Source organism: Typopeltis vanoorti, chromosome 3 (genome assembly GCF_054136105.1).
Source record: "Typopeltis vanoorti isolate ZY-2024b chromosome 3, IOZ_Tvanoo_1.0, whole genome shotgun sequence".
Taxonomy (NCBI): Eukaryota; Metazoa; Arthropoda; class Arachnida; order Uropygi; family Thelyphonidae; genus Typopeltis; species Typopeltis vanoorti.
In genome coordinates this window covers 42,464,461-42,482,505 of record NC_143551.1, presented here as the reverse complement: position 1 = coordinate 42,482,505, position 18,045 = coordinate 42,464,461, and the positions used below count along the sequence as shown (strand labels likewise).

The 18,045-nt window shown below is 36.8% G+C and overlaps 1 protein-coding gene across 1 annotated transcript in view; it reads right to left on the bottom strand.

The window, feature by feature from the left end:
* Positions 1-18,045, bottom strand: part of LOC150108079 (dynein axonemal heavy chain 3-like) — a 1,881,116-nt gene that overhangs the window by 663,750 nt on the left and 1,199,321 nt on the right. Inside the window, exons 51-52 of the mRNA XM_090415945.1 lie at positions 15,810-16,070; positions 11,340-11,541 (exon numbers count right to left, since the gene is read on the bottom strand). Coding sequence (XP_090272071.1) covers positions 11,340-11,541; positions 15,810-16,070 — 463 coding nt within the window. The remainder of the gene's footprint in view (positions 1-11,339; positions 11,542-15,809; positions 16,071-18,045) is intronic.

Below are 18,045 nucleotides of genomic sequence, written 5' to 3'. Positions count from 1 at the left end.
ATTGGAAGGCCAGGATATCGTTAGTGCGTGGGAAATTGTGAAAGAATATTTGTTAGCAGCAATGGTAAGTTGTATAACACGAGTGAAGAAGAGGACACAATTTGGAGTAAAGTGGATGACAAACAATATTAAACAGGAATTGCATGTGAAAAAGAGGCTATGGAAGAGATATAAGGAGACAGGTGAAGACAGGATGCGTGAAGAATATAAGACACAGGCGAGAAGAGTGACTAGTGTGGTAAGGAAAGCGAAACTGGAATATGAGAGGAGATTGGCCCTGAGATCCAAAGAAAATCCTAGGGAATTTTTTAGCTATGTGGCCAGTAGTAGGAGAAATGACTGTGGAAGAATGATATTGTGAGATAAAAATGGGAATAGAGTGACTGATGCAGAGGACATAGTGGAATTGTTCAATGACCACTTTATTGGAGTATTTCATCCTGGAGGAGTCAGTTTTAATGCTAGATTGATAGGTTAAGTTCAAGGTTTAGAGGTACAGGAGGAGAGTGTGTTTCAGATACTGAGAACTCTGGATGTCAATAAAGCTTTTGGACTGAATGGTATTTCACCACGAGTTTTGAGAGAATGTGCTAGGGAACTGACAGTGCCTTTAACCTGGCTTTTCAATGAAAGTCTGGCTTCGGCAAAGGTGCCCAGGGAATGGAAGGAAGGTAAGATAGTGCCATTGCATAAGGGTTGTAACAGACTGGAAGTGTCTAATTATAGACCAGTCTGTGTGTCATCAGTAGTTGTTAAGATCTTGGAGAAAGTAGTGAGGGACTGTATACAGCACTGGGCAGATGAAGGTAATGTTATCTGTGAGAGTCAACATGGATTTGTGAAAGGGTGCTCTTGTTTTAGCAATATGCTAGCCTTTTATAATAAAGTTACAAGAACATTAGATGAGGGAAAGGCATATACTGCAATTTTCTTTGACTTGGCGAAGGCATTTGACAGGGTGCCACATGATAAGCTGATATTTAAGTTGCAGCACATGGGTCTGGATGTCAGATTTGTCAACTGGATTCAGGATTGGCTGTCTGATAGGTATCAGAGAGTTGTGTATGGTGGAGCAATATCAAAGAGGCAGAAGGTTACAAGTGGGGTTCCACAGTGCTCAGTACTGGGACCTATATTGTTTAACCTTTATATCAGTGACATTGCCAGTGGATTGCAAGGGGATATTTGGTTGTTTGTGGATAATGTGAAGCTGAGAAGGATTATTAGTAATAGTGCAGATGTGGTAGCCCTGCATGAGGATTTGAATAAGCTAGATAGATGGGCAAATGAATGGGGATTTCAGTTTAATGCAGCAAAATGTAAGGTCTTGAGGTTTGGGAAACATCGATGGGATGCTGGATACTCTATGGGAGGAGTTATACTGGAGGAAGTAGGGGAGACAAGAGATCTGGAGTTGATGATTGATAGAAACCTGAAGTTTAGCAGACATATTGCAAAGGTGGTGAAGGTAACACAGAGGAATGCTGCAATTATGAGAAGGACACTGACCTGCAGAGATAAGAGGGTTATCATTCTGTTGTATAAGTCTCTGATCAGACCACACTTGGATTATTGTTCTCAGATTTGGTCCCCAGGATTTGAAGGGGATAAATTAACTGTGGAAAAGATACAGAGACGGATGACAAAGATGGTTTCAGGACTGTACAATGATAGTTATGAGGATCGGCTGAGGGAATGTGGACTGCAGAGTTTGGTGGATAGAAGGAGAGGTGATATGATTGAGACTTTTAAAGTGTTGAGAGGTGGTTACAGGGTTGACACTGGGGAGTTCTTTCACTTGGTTGAACAGCTGGAAGGAGTGATGACAAGAGGCCATCCCTGGAAGTTACGAAAGGAAACTGTGAGCAAGAGGGTGAAAGTGGTTTCTTTGTATGGAGGGTGGTTGAGCCGTGGTATGCATTGCCTGATAGAGTGGTGAGGGCGAGAACGGTCAATGAGTTTAAGGAGTGGTATGATAGACTTTGTGTTTCTTAGGCAGGGACTCCCCTCGATGAGTCTTGACAGACTTTATGTTCTTAGGAAGGACCTCCCACGATGAGTCTTTTGACTCCATGGTGCCTGAATAATAATCATATTAATAAATACATTATATGTATTTGTTTTATTACTATCAAAGACCCCATGGAGTCACAGACTCATCGAGCAGGTTCCTTTTTTCATATACAGAACTTATCACACCATGCCTCAAACACATTCAAATTCTCTGCAGGCACGATCATTGGAGGCAATGCATTCCAAACATTCACAACTTCCAATGAAAAATCTTAGTCAATCACATCAGGACCATTTCCAACTTCTCCTCATCATTTTGAAAACCAGGTGACCAAATCTATGCATAGTACTCTGCATTTGGCCTACTCAAGGTATTATACAATGGAACCAGATTATCCTTAAATCTACAAGTCAATGTTCTCTGCATGATGTCAGAATTCACTATGCCATTCTCACAATTTTGGCAATATGTCCTCTAAATTTCAGTCCATTATTCACCAATACCCCAAGATCTCTTATCTTATTTCCTCCACATCTAACAATATAACCCCACCAGCAGTAAATTCTACATCACATCTTTAAATTAAAGATGTCAAGAAATTATATTCTTGATTTCATCCTTTGTAAGAAAACAAAGTTTGTTTGTATGTGAAATCACATCATGAGTGGGCTAATTATATGTAGAGGCTAAATGATTTCACATTGATGTGAAGTCATTTAGTCATATGCAAACTTCGTTTGCTTACACTTGGATAAAGGATGAAATCAAGAATATAATTCCTTGGCATGTTTAATTTATAGTATAACCAAGAGAAAAAAACTTTCAACATCCCATCCTAGTTTTACAAATTTTAAAGCCTTACATTTTGCAAAATTAAACTGTTATTCCTACTCCCATGTTCATTCACTCAGTCTATTCAAGTCTTATTGTAAGGCCACATCTGATCTACTCCTCATAGTTTGACATATCAACTTTGTATCATCTGAAAAGAACTGAATGTCCCCATCCAAATCTTCCCCAATATCATTAATATACAGCGTAAATAGCAATGGCTCTAAAACGGATCCCTAAGGTACATCACTAATGACTTTCCTCTTCGGGGGATATTGCTTCCACATACACAACTTGTTGATGCCAATCTCCAATCCAATGCACTAGTCTAATATCCAACACCATCCACTCCACTTTGACTATCAACTTATCATCCAGTAATCTATCAAAAGTCTTTCCAAAGTCTAAGTACACTACTGTATATCAATCTCCCATGTCCAATGCTGCTGTCACCTTACTGCAATAAGTATGTAGATTAATAAAATATGACATCTCTTTAGCAAATCCATGCTGTCCATCAAAGATAATACCATTGTTGTCAACCTAATTCTGGATTCTGACTTTCACCACCTTTTCCAACACTTTAACCACAACACCTGACACAGAGATTAGTCTATAACTTGATGCTTGAATTCTGTCACCTCCTTCATGAAGCAGTACAATCTTGTCTTACTTCCACTGCTTTGGAACTTGACTCAATTTAAGACTCATATGAAACAAATATGTCAAGGCAGATGTTAACTCCTTCAAAATATGCAGTGATATATCAAGTCTCACAATCTCTTTAATATTGAGTTTGCTTAATTCCCTATATGCCTCTTCCTCACTCACAGTTAGTCTCCTCCTAATCATCCACTGCTTTCTCAAACTTTCCATGATGTCACATTCACAATGATGCAACACCTTTATAACTGCCCATTAAATATCTCAATTATGTGCACCACAGCAGCTGTCCTTATACCACTTACTCTGGTCAGTGACATCCTACAATCATTCTTATTTAAAATCTCCAAGTTTTTTTTGTTTTGCCTTCATTAGCTCAGTGTTGCTCATACTGAACTTTTGCTACCCTTACCAACCAAGTCATCCCCCTTGCCTGTTCTTTCTATTCTTCATGGAATTGATTATTATGCTCCTTTTATGTTGCCTCCATAATGCCTTTTTTCTCTGAACTGCATGCTTAATCTCTTCATTCTTCCATTTCACACCTACCTTATTTAACTTTATGACCTTCTGAATACATTTAGACACTATTTATATTAGGTGGATCTTGAATATCACCAAAGCAGCGGCGATCTCCTTTCCACCCAACTCCCCATTCCATGCTACAGCTGCAAGCTGTCTCCTGAGTTTCTCATAATTACCAGCCCTGTAGTTCCACATTATACCTTTTCTTCATGGAATCCTAACATGGTTGCCAGCATGGTTGGCCGAGTGGTTAGCGTATCGGCTCTCCAGCCAAAGGCTGTGGGTTCGAATCCCACTGAGCATGGATGTTTGTGATTTTCTTTGAAAATACTAGTGATGGTGGTGGTGGGCAGTAGATGGCATTAGCGTAGTTGCAGTTTGTTGTAGTAGGTGAATTTGAGTGGCCGAGACAGAGTTTTAGAACAGGTGCCCTCCCTCGATGAGTCTTTGGACTCCTTGGAGGTGTCGTATAATAATAATAATAACTACCCAGGTAATCACATTAAGGTCATTCTCCTCAATTGGAGAGAAATTTGACACCTGATTTATAACAACATCCTCTGATGAGATGATCAAATCTAAGACTTTCAATACTCATGTGCCCTCTGTTATATATTGTCTGAGGTAGTCGTCCTTCAAGAACCGAAGAAACTCATTTTCTTTACTTCTGGTTGCTATCTTGTCATCAAAATCTATATTGCAGTAATTAAAATCACCCATAATGATCACCCTTTTCCCATTTACTTGGCTAATTTGCTTATACATTTCCTGGTCACTACCCTGCACATTACAGTGTATAGCAACAGCCCAGGAACTATTTCATTCTATTCACCTGTATCTCACATTATATTGCCTCAAAACCACAATCATCATCACTATTTCCCACTTGCATCTCTACCATATATGAACATAACTCTTTATTTCCTCAATAGCACTCCACTTCTCTTTTTACCCTATCTATCTTCACAAAAAACATCATGTTATTCCATCCTTATTCCTGTCAGGTTATCATCCTCATTCAACCATGTCTCACTTGTTCCAACAATTTTTGGGTGAACGAATTCTATAAATGCAACCATTTCATATCCCTTGTTTTTGATACTTTTGACATTCATTTACAAACATAACAGCTCATTCTTGGATATATAACAAGTTTCGCTGATACCACTTATTAAATGTGACTTCTCCATACCTTCCTCAAGCCATTTCTTTTTCTCCTTACTCATTCCAGGACCCTCTTCAAATTCAACTGTTTTCTCTACATCCCAAGCAAACCCCTTCCCCTTTTGTCTACACACATATTTACATTCTCTTGGAGGATCAACTTTTCTTACATTGTGTTCCCCTGTCCTGAGTCTCCCCATTTCCCTGCTTGTCTTGCACACTTGTTCTCTTATTCTCTATACTCTTGCTACCCACTTCTTCATTCACAAGCATCACCACTTCAGTCTCTCCTTCCTTACTGTCCTGCTCTTTCATATCACTTTTTATTTGCTCAGATTCATTCTCTGCACTCGTTATTCTCCCTTTCAGCAGCAGTCTCTCCAAATGACTCACACCAAAACCATTCAAATGCTGTCCATCACTCTTATACAGTTCAATTCTTCCTTGGAACTCATTCCACACATTAACAAACTGCACTCCTTTCTCTTCACTCATATCTGCTATATCATTCATAAGTATTGCTCTCCACCTCATTTTCCACTGTCATATGTGGTCAACATGACTATCTTTCCTATCACACTATTATCTTTTATCCTTCTGAACAACCTCCTGATGTCCAATCTTACATTTTCCTTGTTCCCAGTGAAGTCATTTGTCCCTATTACCACTTCCAAATCTTTTGCTCACTTACTCTTCATATCCAATGCCTCACCTTACCTCCAAGAATACAAACCTTGTGCATTCTCTCATTTATCACACCTCTAATAATTGAATTGCCATGCAACGTCATTTACAGGCCTTTCGTCCTCTTTCATACCGACATCATTACTTTTTTGTCTGCTTCACTCTTCCATATGTATCTTGAATTCTCTTCATCTTCACCAAGTTAGCTTTCAAATCTTGCATCATTTTTTTGCTATCATTCACTCTCGCTATTTTATCACCAGTCACACATACCCCACTCAGCACCTTATCATTAATTACACACTGTTTTTAAATGTCATTATTGCCTACTTCATTGTTAAATATCATTTTGTCATTCTCAATTAAGAATTATCATATTAAGCATCATATACCCCTTGAAATCACACATAATATCATTAATCTACAAATTAAACAGCATTATTCCAAGGAGAAGTATCATAGGTACTTTGCAAAAATGGTTAGAGTGCTCCCCTCCTTGGCACTAGCTTCATGTCATTCTATTCCTCTAATTTACATAACAGAATTTTGTGAAGTATCCCTACAAATTCTTTATAAAAGCTACTACATCATGGCAATATTGATATTGTGTTCAATGCTAAATCATTAAAGGATGTAGGTTTAAGAGTGCTGATGAAAATTAAGTATTTTTCAAATTTTAATTAATAGTGTTACATTAATTGTTGTATTTTTTTATTTATTTTTTATGAGTATTGAATATTTGTATTAAATTATACGAGGCATAGGGGTGACCATTCTATCCTCATATTTCGGTTACGAAATCCAAGCATGCTTGGAGAGTTATGGGCCTTAAAGGCCTGTTAAAACCATTGAGATAGATAGATGATATTGAAAGAGTTATTGGAAGAAGTGAAAAAGAAGAACAATAGGGCAAAGACTGTAAGTCTGCTGCCATGCTATGATAGACGTGAGCTGAGCTATGATCACAATTGAATAAATTTGCACATTTTGCAGACGGTACGCTATTCAGTTTGCAGAACTAAGAAATGAATTTTTTTGACAGAAGCTTAAATAATGCTGATGGATTCCACTTAAATGGATTCAGAGTTAGTGTGTGTCGAGAGAGCATTGAATGTGAATGAGAAGTGCAAGATTGGGAACACCAAAGCAATTGGGGTGGATGAAGTTGAGCATTTATTCAGGCATCTATGAGATAAGTGTGTGGGAGAATGATGATCAAAAAATGCAGAATCTAGTCTTTCAAGTGAAAAAAAAATGAATGGGGAAAGCAATACAAGGTGAAAAAGTATTTGGGAACCTCAGGGGATGCCATAGTTTATGTATTAGGAATAAGAGAGAAGAGTTTTTCACACTAGTTACTGCAACCTCACCAAAAGTTATAGGGATTGCTGAAACTTTAGTGACAGCAGATGATCTAGTTACAGCGATAGGACCTGAAGGTTATGGTATTTTCACAAAGGATAGAGAAGATAGGATAAGGGGTAATGCTGATGATAGCAGATGAATTCCAATAAGGTCTTCAGGTTTGGGAAATATTGATGGGACACTGCATACTCTATGGGAGGAGTTATACTGGAGGAAGTAGGGAAGACAAGAGATCTGGAGTTGATGATTGATAGAAACCTGAAATTTAGGGGACATATTACAAAGGTGGTGAAGGTAACACAGAGGATTGCTGCAATAATGAGAAGGACACTGACCTGCAGAGATAAAACAGTTATCATTCCAATGTATAAGACCCTGATCAGACCACACTTAGGCTATTGTTCTCAGATTTGGTCCCCAGGATTTGAAGGGGATAAATTAACTGCGGAAAGGGTATAAAGGCAAATAACAAAGATGGTTTCAGGACTGTACAATGATAGTTATGAGGATCGGCTGAGGGAATGTGGACTGCAGAGTTTAGTGGATAGAAGAAGGAGAGGTGATATGATTGAGACTTTTAAACTGTTGAGAGGTGGTTACAGGGTTGACACTGGAGAGTTCTTTCGCTTGGTTGAACAGCAGAAAGGAGTGATGACAAGAGGCCATCCCTGGAAGTTACAAAAGGAAACTGTGAGCAAGAGAGTGAGGAGTGGTTTCTTTGCATGGAGGGTGGTTGAACCATAGAATGCGTTGCCTGATAGAGTGGTGAGAGTGAGAACGGTCAATGAGTTCAAGGAGTGGTATGATAGACGGTGTTTCTTGGGGGGGGGGACCTCCCCTCGATGAGTCTTGATAGCCTTTGTGTTTCTTAGGAAGGACCTCCCATGATGAGTCTTTTAACTCCATGGAGGCCTGAATAACAATAATAATAATTTAAGGCACTCCTAATAGGACAAAATATATAGCTGGTTGTAGTTATAGGCCAAGGGCCTGTGTTAAATACATGTATCAGGAAATTATCACGAGTGCAGGTTGTGTAATTATTATGGAGAGAATGAGGAAAGATCACATGGCAAGAAGTGTTAAGTGAATATAGTGGTATATTTGAGCTGTTTTCCAAGAAGAGTGTTTTAAATAGTGTGCATTTTTTTTTTTTTTTTTCCCCCATATCATTGTGCTTCATTTATTTCATGTTGGATACATGTTTTTCAGTAGTGTTGGTTGTTGGAATTTTGTCTATTTGTGTTTTTCCTGCTTGTTTTTTTCTGCTGCTTCTGCTTTCTGAAAATGGCATCCATTGTTTCAAGAATTGATTTCAAAAGATTTGAAACTGTTAGAGTTTGCATTTCCAAATGGGAGTTAGCACTGTCAGCAGCAAACAAAAATAGCATGGAATTGTTCGTCATGATAAAAAAGGGAATGGTGTTGAAGAGCTTAGGCAAGAGTTAATGAAAATGAAAAGTGAAATTAAGTGTCTGTAAGATGAGATTAGGTATTTAAAGAAGAAATTAGCTCATGAAAAGGAGGAAATTAGTATAACAAAGAAAGAGCCAAAGGATAGTCATATAGCTATGTATGGGGGACTCAATCATTAGAGGTGTGATAACTAATAAGGTGTGTACTAATAAGGTACATTAGGATGGTGAGAATTGGTAAGGGTTGCTAACTATTGCAGTATGAGCAGCAGTTAGCTAATGAGGGGGAAAAAAAAAAACCTATGGATTTCTTGTGATAATTATCTAACAAGAAAAATAATGATTATGGTAGAATCACATTGATTGGAGAAAATGATATAAAGACAACTGCTGAGGAGGATTATAGTTGAGATATTTAATGAGCAGTTCATAAAGATCTTTCATCCTTGGGAATGTTACATCATGGAGAGTTAAAGAAAGTGGATGAGAAGGAGAAGAGGCTGATTGTGAGAGCAAGCTTGATGTTAACAAGGCTGTGGGATTTGATGATATATCCTAGCTATTTTGAAGGAATGTGACAGGGAGTTGACAACTGCCTTGACACATTTGTTTATTATTTATTATCAGTCTTACATTGGGATCGTGCCAGTGCTGACATTTAATAGCTAAAGGTCAAACACAGTGCTGATTATCTTGCATTTTTTCATCTCATGGCATCCACATCAAGATATTTTAATATACTGAGTATATCAAATTCATTAGACCTCCCTGTCATAATAGTTGTTGGATTATCACTACTAGCAGCACCATGCTAGCAGCAGTACCTCCCCAAGGGTATACCATATCAGAAATTTGATTATGATGTGGTGATAACACATCATCATCAAATCAACAACTAAGCAATTCAAATAATTCAACTGCTTCCATCTTACCTAACATTTACATTTCACTATATAAATTTGGGAAAGGCTTGACAAGAGAGACTTGTGAGTGCTGAGAAAAACCAGGAGGGTGACTGATGGTATCAATGGCAAAATCATATTAAAAATGATTAGTTGAATGATTTGGCTTTACAGCTGAAACAACTCAGGCTATGAGGCTAGTGTGTTATGTCTGCAGGGAGATTCTTGTTCCATTGTATAAGGCTTTGATTAGGCCACACATGGACTATTGTGCCCAGATTTGGTCACCTGGTTTTCAGAAGGACGAAGAGATGTGGGAAAGGGTCCAGAGGCGACTGACCAAAGTAGTTTCTGACCTTTGGAATGTTGAGTATGAGGAAAGATTGAGAAGATGCAACTTGCAGAGTCTGGTGGACAGGAGGAAGAGGGGAGATATGATAGAGACCTAATGTCTCTATCATATAGGGTTGTTATAGGATCAATGCTGGAGAAGTTCTACAGAGAATAGTGGGAGATCAGGGGAGAACCAGGGGTCATCCCTGAAAACTGTATAAAGAGGGTAAGAAGCAGATTTTTTTCATGCAGAGTTGTGAATGATTGGAATGCCTTGCCTGAGAGTGTGGTGTCTGCAGAGAATTTGAGTGTGTTTAAAGCGCTGTATGATGAGCTGTGTGTATGATAAAAAGGACCTCCTAGATGAGTCTTTGGCTCCATGGGGTCTTGGGTAATAATAATGTCCTCTTGGTCGTTTGCTTTTTTCCCTCCATTATAGAGGTACTATTCAGCTCTTCTTTGCATACCAATTTGATAGGGTTTTAGCCAAATCTGCAGTCATTAGTTGAACAATTGCTTGTGCATCTGCCATTTGAATACAACTGCATTAAACAAGAGTTATTCTTTTTATTCTTTCACATTTTTTTTTTTTAACAAAATCACAAACATCATCACAGCATTACTTACAACATCAGAGCATCAAAAACAAAGGGTTCGAGTTTGCTGATTTATTGAATACATTGTGGCCTTAGATTGTTAGTATTAGTGAAACCTGTCTATCAGAATCAGATATGATAACTGGGATTGAGTGTAAAGGGCACTATAAAATTTTAGGAATGACAGAAAAGATAGAAAAGGACAGAAGTACTGTTAATGATATCAGACGACTTAAGTCCAGTTATACTAGAAACACAAGAAAACAATTATGGTAATAATTGTTTTCTTGTGTTTCTAGTATTAATGTGGTAATAAAATTAATCTAGTATTAATTTCTAGTATTAATTAATCATGTGTTAATGTTCCATGTAGCAATGAGTTTGAGGCTATCTGGTATTAAGTAGAGGCTCAAAGAATTAAATATATGGTGAGGTATTGCTACAGACCTGGCAGCTCATTTGCAGGGAATGATGAAATGCATCACCAATTTAGTCTCATGGGTATTAATGAGTGATCATGATGTGTGACTCTTTAATTATTCAAACATTGACTGGGTAGAAGAGAAATTTCTTCTACCCAGTCAATTGGAACTGACCAGAATGCCTTGCCTGAGAGTGTGGTGTCTGCAGAGAATCTGAGTGTGTTAAAAGCACAGTATGATGAGCTGTGTGTGTATGATAAAAGGACCTCCCAGATGAGTCTTTGACTCCATGGGATCTTGGGTAATAATAATAATAATAATGTGTTCTAATATTTGTTTTGCAGGATGAAAAAACCAAATTTCTGGGAGGAAACTGTGACCCATGAAGATCTGATGATAATAATAATAAATGTAATTTTTCTTACCTTGAGGATCAATCATAAGTGGCCAGCGGCGTGCATGACATACAATAATACTATTCTCCACTGAAAATGTGTCCACAGGTAGCCCATAAATCTGCCAATCTCTTATTTTAACAGGATCACCAAGGGTGCCAATTAGTGAAAATACATCCGAGCAAGGAATCTTGTTTTCTTTACAAACTTTCTGCCATTCAGAAATGCATTCCTATGAAGACCAAAAACATAATTAAATTCCATGAGTTGAGGTTTCTGTGGTGTGAGTTATTCATTATGAATTATCTGGTATTAACCATGAATACGAAACATCAAGGAAGAAAGAAATTGTTTAATCGACCAGTTTCCTATGACTTTTTCCCTACATCTCCAGGATAAATTATAGATTTAAAAAAAAAAGAAAAAAAATTAAAAAAAGCTTGTGATTTCTGAAGTAATAGCTGAATCAGTGAATTAAATGTACTGATTGATCTTCATAAAAATGACTGCAGTTTAGAATTAAAAGCTGATCTTTATCAGCTCCCACTTGCCTTGAAAATGAATCTTTCTCTATTCAGACAGGTGTAAGAACAAGATGAGTGATTTACTTAATGAAGTAAATCACTCATCTTGTTCTTGTACATAACTGAATCAGCTGAATTAAAAGCCCTGGTGGACCTTCATAAAATGACAGAATTTTAATATTAAAGACTGGTGAAGAAAATTAAAGAAATGTGACAGTTGTTCTCCATTTGAATGCATACAAGAATAAGATGACAAATTTGCTTAACGATATTGATACTTTACAGACAACTGTTGAATGACCTCCCCACATGAAATACTTGTAATAAAACAAAATGATTTAATAAAGGATCTTTGTACCTGGCCTAAGGAGATCAAACAACAAATTGTTTTGAAAAATTTATTCATTCCACATATATGTAGCACCCCTAAAATTCACAAGGAGGGTGTTCCACTTAGACCTACTGTGGATGCTGGGTATTCTTAGATAAACTACTGCAAAAATTATCATGGATGTTAGTTTAATTTAGCTAAATGTAAAGTCTTGAAGTCTGGAAAACATTGATGGGAGGCTGCATATTCTGTTGGAGGAACTGACCTGGAAGAAGTGGAAAGGTAAAATCTTGGTGTGATGATTGATAGAAACCTGAAATTCATTGCAAATGGCAAAGGTGATGAAGGTAAATCAGAGGATTGTTGCAATACTGAGGACGCTGACCAGAAGAGATAAAAAGAGTTGTCATTCCATTGTATAAAGCACTGATCAGACCACACCTGGACTATTGTGCTTAAATTTGGTCCTCAGGATTTGAAGGGAATAAATTAACTTGGAAAGAGTCTAGAGGCAGATGACAAAGATGATATTAGGACTGTACGATGTTAGTTATGAGTACAGACTGAATGAATGTGGACTGCAAAGTTTGGTAGATACAAGGAGAGGCGATATGATTGAGACATTTAAACTGTTGAGCGGTACGTACAAGTTTGGCACTGGGGAGTTCTTTCATTTGGTGGAACAGAGTGAAGGAACAAGGACAAGGGGGCCATCCCTGGAAGTTGGAAGATGCAAGCAAGAGGATAAGGAGTGGTTTCTTTGCATGGAGGGTGGTTGAACCATGGAATGCATTGCTTGATAGAGTGGCAAGAGCATGAATGGTGAATGAGTTCAAAGAGTGGTATGATGGATTTTGTGTTTTTTAGTGTGGTGGGGCCTCCCATGATGAGGCTTGTGACTCCATGGAGGTCCTGGATAATAATAATAATAAATATTTAGCTATCTGCTATTTCCATATACATGAAAAACAACTTGCAAAAAATTCATCAGTAAAGTCACACACATTAATTTGTATCTGACATATCTCCTGACAAGATCAGACATCAGTAACCTTTTTATCAATATTCCAGTTGAAGATTATATAAGTAAAGTGGATATTAGATCCAGCATTATTTCAATACCAAATGTAGAAACTATGAAAGTTTCATAAAAATCAGCTGACCAGAGAGCTTATGGGAATACACTTAACAACATTCACGAGTTGCCTTAGCGGGAGCTATTTAGAAAACAAGGTGCCGCCCAAGCGTCTACAAGGGTGGTATGTAAAGTTCTCAGCCTCAATTATAGATGGCAACACTATCAGCAAGACTTTTTTTTTCCCTAAGTTGGTACATGTGTCATAAGCAACCATGTGAAATTGCAAGTCATTCTATCAAGTAATTTGTTTTATACAGCCGTATGAATCAAAAGTGTTGTCTGTATCCCTTGAAATGGATAAAATTGAGTATCGTGCAGTTATAAAATTCTTTGTAAAAGAAGGTTTAACGGCAAAAGAAATTCATTCGAAGTTCATAAAAGTTCATGGGCACTCTTATGAGCATTTTAACAAGAATAAAACGGATTTTGTGCCTTGATTTATTACTGTGGATGAGACTTGGATTCACCATTACCTACCAGAATCCAAACAGCTGTCAAAACAGTGGACAGAAGCCGGTTGTTCAATGCCAAAGAAGACAAAGTCAGTTCCATCAGCAGGAATGGTCATGTTTTTGGTGTTTTGGGATGCTAAAGGCATTTTGTTTATTAATTATCTTGAACAATATAAAACAATAACTGGAAAATATTATTCCAATCTTTTAACCAGACTAGACGAAAAAATTCATGAGAAAAGACCTGGTTTAGCAGAAGAAAAAATGATCTTTCATCAGGACAATGCACCTGTCCACAAAAGTGTTTTGGCAATAGAAAAATTAAGGGATCAGCACTATGAATTGTTGGAGCATCCACCCTATTCCCCAGATTTGGCTCCCTCTAACTTCTATCACTTCCCAAAACTAAAACTCTTCCTTGCTGGTCAGCATTTTTCTTCGAATCAAGAGGCGATTGCAGCTGTAGAGGGATATTTTGCAGATCTTACTGAGAACCACTACAGGGATGGGATAATAGTGCTGGATCATCGGTGGAATAAATGTATGTCTTAAGGGAGATTATGTTGAAAAATAAAAATAATAATTTTGAAATTATAAATTTGTTTTTTCATTGTTAGGCCAAGAAGTTTTCAGACCACCATCGTATATTCACTTTCTATTAGTCCTTTTTGATAAGGTTTCACTGGCCTGACAGATGTTTTGAACTGGTTGGTTTTGCTCAGAGACCACTGTTTAAGTAAATGGCCTTTCTAAAAACTGGTGATTCCCCAGACCACTCTAAACAAGTGCCAGAAGAATCAGTGGCAGGCTCACCTACCAATGAGCAGAACCGCTCACATTCCAGGGAAAAGCTTCCACTGATACAACTCCGATAGAGGCCGCACTAGAAGGCACCAACCCCTGGAGGCTCAAATTGCTCTCTCAAGGCAAAAAAACCCTGAAATCTTAAGCCTCCCTCAGTAGGAGCCAGACCAGGAAGAAATCTTAAGAGAGCAAAACTGTCATTCAGTACTAAGGAACTTGAAATGTCGGAGAGGTGTATTTGTCATAAGTGAACTCTCAGTCAGTGCATAAAAGTATTCACTAAAATATAGAGCCAAAGGGCTTCAGTTTGGCGATGCAAAATTATATAAGTGGATGTTAGACCCAACATTATTTCAAAGCCGAATGTAGAAACAATCAAAGTTTCATAAAAATAAGATGACCAAAGAGCTTATGGGAATATACTCAATAGCATTCACAAGTTGCCTCAGTGTGGACTACTTAGAGGCGACTATGTTTTCTAAGTAGTGTTGGCTAAGGCAACTCGTGAATTCCTTTAGGTCTTCCCAACCACCTTTACTTCCTGAACTGACTACCTATTCAATAATTTTACTTGAGAGACTGGATTCCACACTTGTTGGCCATTCTCACACTCACTCACCTCATGAGTGCCTTCACACAAACACACACACACACACACACACACACACACACCCTTACATCCAACTTAATTGCTTTAGTTTTCCTGATTTTGTACTTCAGCACTCTTGGTAAAGAAAGCTCCCTTCAGACAACTGACACCAAAACCATTTATATTCAGTCCATCAGCATTATAGAAATCCCTCTTTCCATCAACAAACAATTTTAAACCAAGTTTGGTCACAGGATATAATATTTATTATAAACACAATGGAACAATGAGCCATGCATATGACATCTCAGTGCTATGTGTAAATAATCTAGTTTAAATAATTCATTGTATGACAATTGTTTCTTTAGAAATTACCCTATCAATGCAAGCTTTTTTTTGACAATTAAATAAATTTTTCTTCCTTGATATTTCTTATTTGTGGTTCATCTTGGATAAGTCAAAATAATTAAATTCCATTTTGGTTTTGTGATCATATATTATTAATCAGGTATCAATAAAAAAAAGAGCAAATTATGACAATTTAATAAAATTGTAAATATATAAGAAAAATATCAGTATAAGATAAATACAGCAGCACATTACTACTACTACTATTAATTCTCAAATTAATAAGCTGCTTCTCTGAGTCTGAAATTTTCTACCTGTCTGAAGTCTACAGTGAAGGCACCAAGATATGCAGTTACTCCAGCAGACAACAGTACATCTCCAACAATATTGTTATATCTGTCCGTAAGAAAAGCTGCTGCTTCATTCCATCTGTCTTTTTCACCACCAAGCCCACCAATCATCCTGTGGGCTCTTTCTAGTTTTTTCCCACATAATTCTATATTATCTTCCAAATCTTTCTTTTTCTTTGTCATGGCAGAAAACTCATCATTTAAGGCTTGCAGTTTATCAGTTACCTATAAGTAAACAAAAATCACTGAAAATGTTACTAATGATTTTTTTTTTTTGTATTGGTTTATATAAGAAAGAAAAACAATATTACAAAATTATTATTATTATTATTATGTCTTTTTAAGAACATGTTATTTTTAGCTATGGAACTAAATTTTTATTTCAGATTTTAGTCTAAAGTTATGGATTAAAATTATCAATATTTCTGATTAAAATGATGGCAGCAGATGGCTGCCTCTGTGGAACATTGCAGTGGAAAAATACAAGGAGGTGAAGCAAACTATGGATAATGACAAATCAAAGAATCTCGATGAATCTTTGTGTTTGCCATTATCAGAGTGTGCTACTCTCCAAAGATGCTTGGAAATATCCATGCAAATGTTCAGACCTGTGTGCTGCTTATCTGAACCCAATATATCCTGAAGTGCAGATTACATCCTTTTACTTTCCTAAGGTGCAAAGATGCACCTTAGGAAAGTAAAAGGACATAATCTGCACAATCCAGGATAGCAAAAACCTCAGGTTCATTGTACTGGATATAAGATTTATGTTTCTTATGACAGACATTTACAAATCTACTGGACTACCTGAAGTAAGACAAACTAGGAGCAAGGGATCTGGAAGACACCTAGTAGGTTAAGAGGAGGAAGCTTGACTTTAGGTAAGGAAAGGAAGGTAGAAATCTTCCTGACAGGATGAAAGGACAATACAGTGTTAAGACGCTTAAAACTTTAGCAAATATGCTCAGATATTCCCTTAACCCTCCTACCGGCTGAGGTGGATGAAATTGCCAGACAACCTCAGAATTTTTCATGGATCAGAACTTCATCGGCATTCTATCTTTAATCAAGTATTTACCCTCCTCCGCCGTTAATCGATTTTAGAAGCATTAACAGATTAACTATGGTGGAGGGACTTTTGAATCGCTTGTCTTTACATGTACTGTGGTACTTGGAATTTGCTTTACTGTACTAGGATATTTAATCTTTTTTTTTTTTTTTGCTGCACAATTTATTGTGTCTCTTTCCAAAAATAAGTTTCACATCTGCCAAAATAAATAATCAATCCTGAAATGACCACAGATCAGCCATTGCAATGAATATATTTAGTAATAGTAAATTTCCTTCATTTTACTGACAATATAGATTCTTTTTGCGAATTTTCAAATGTTTGCTTGCATTTAAAATATTTTGTCAAATATTTATATTTTTAAATAACATTTAGTGAAATAGATATGATATTTTGCTTTCTTTCTTTTCAAAATACCTTTACATGGATTGTCACATTTCAATTTTAGGATCGAATTTTTTTTTTTTTTTTTTAATGAACAACAAATGATTATAAACTGCATTACTCAGTTTCTGATATTGTGTCTTTTTTAGTATCAAAAATTTATATCCAATGGTATTTTATCAGGCTCTCTTCGCCTTCTTTTGCTTAAAATTGCAAAAGATTTTTTTTTTTTGTAGGATGCACATTATTATAATATCCAGTTCCAGTGCATAACCACTATAGAAGATATGTTGAAAATATAATAGGAAGGATATCCTGTATGGAATGATTTAAAATTGATGCTCATTTTTAGGATATTTTACAACAACTCCCCCCCCCCCCTCCTGTCCTGGAACTCAGTTAGATAATTACTTTAAATTTCTACTGGTTTGAAAGCTTTCAGACAGTATTCAAGATCTCAATTCAATTATTACAAATGCAATAATATTGTTGTATATTTGAAGCTTCTAATTCTGTACTCTTTCTTTGTATCTGAAATCAGCTGGTCAGCAGTCTGCTGAAATTATTCTAAGATTAAGAAATACTATGCTATATTGTCAATATGTAAAACTGTATACCACACAAAACAAAGTTCAGTTGTGTTATTATTTTTTTTTTCTTTCTTTCTTTTTTTTTAATTCTAAATATTATTACGTCAATTGCTGCTGGTTGCTATTTCTGAAATGTGTCTTAGAAATGCTGGACAAT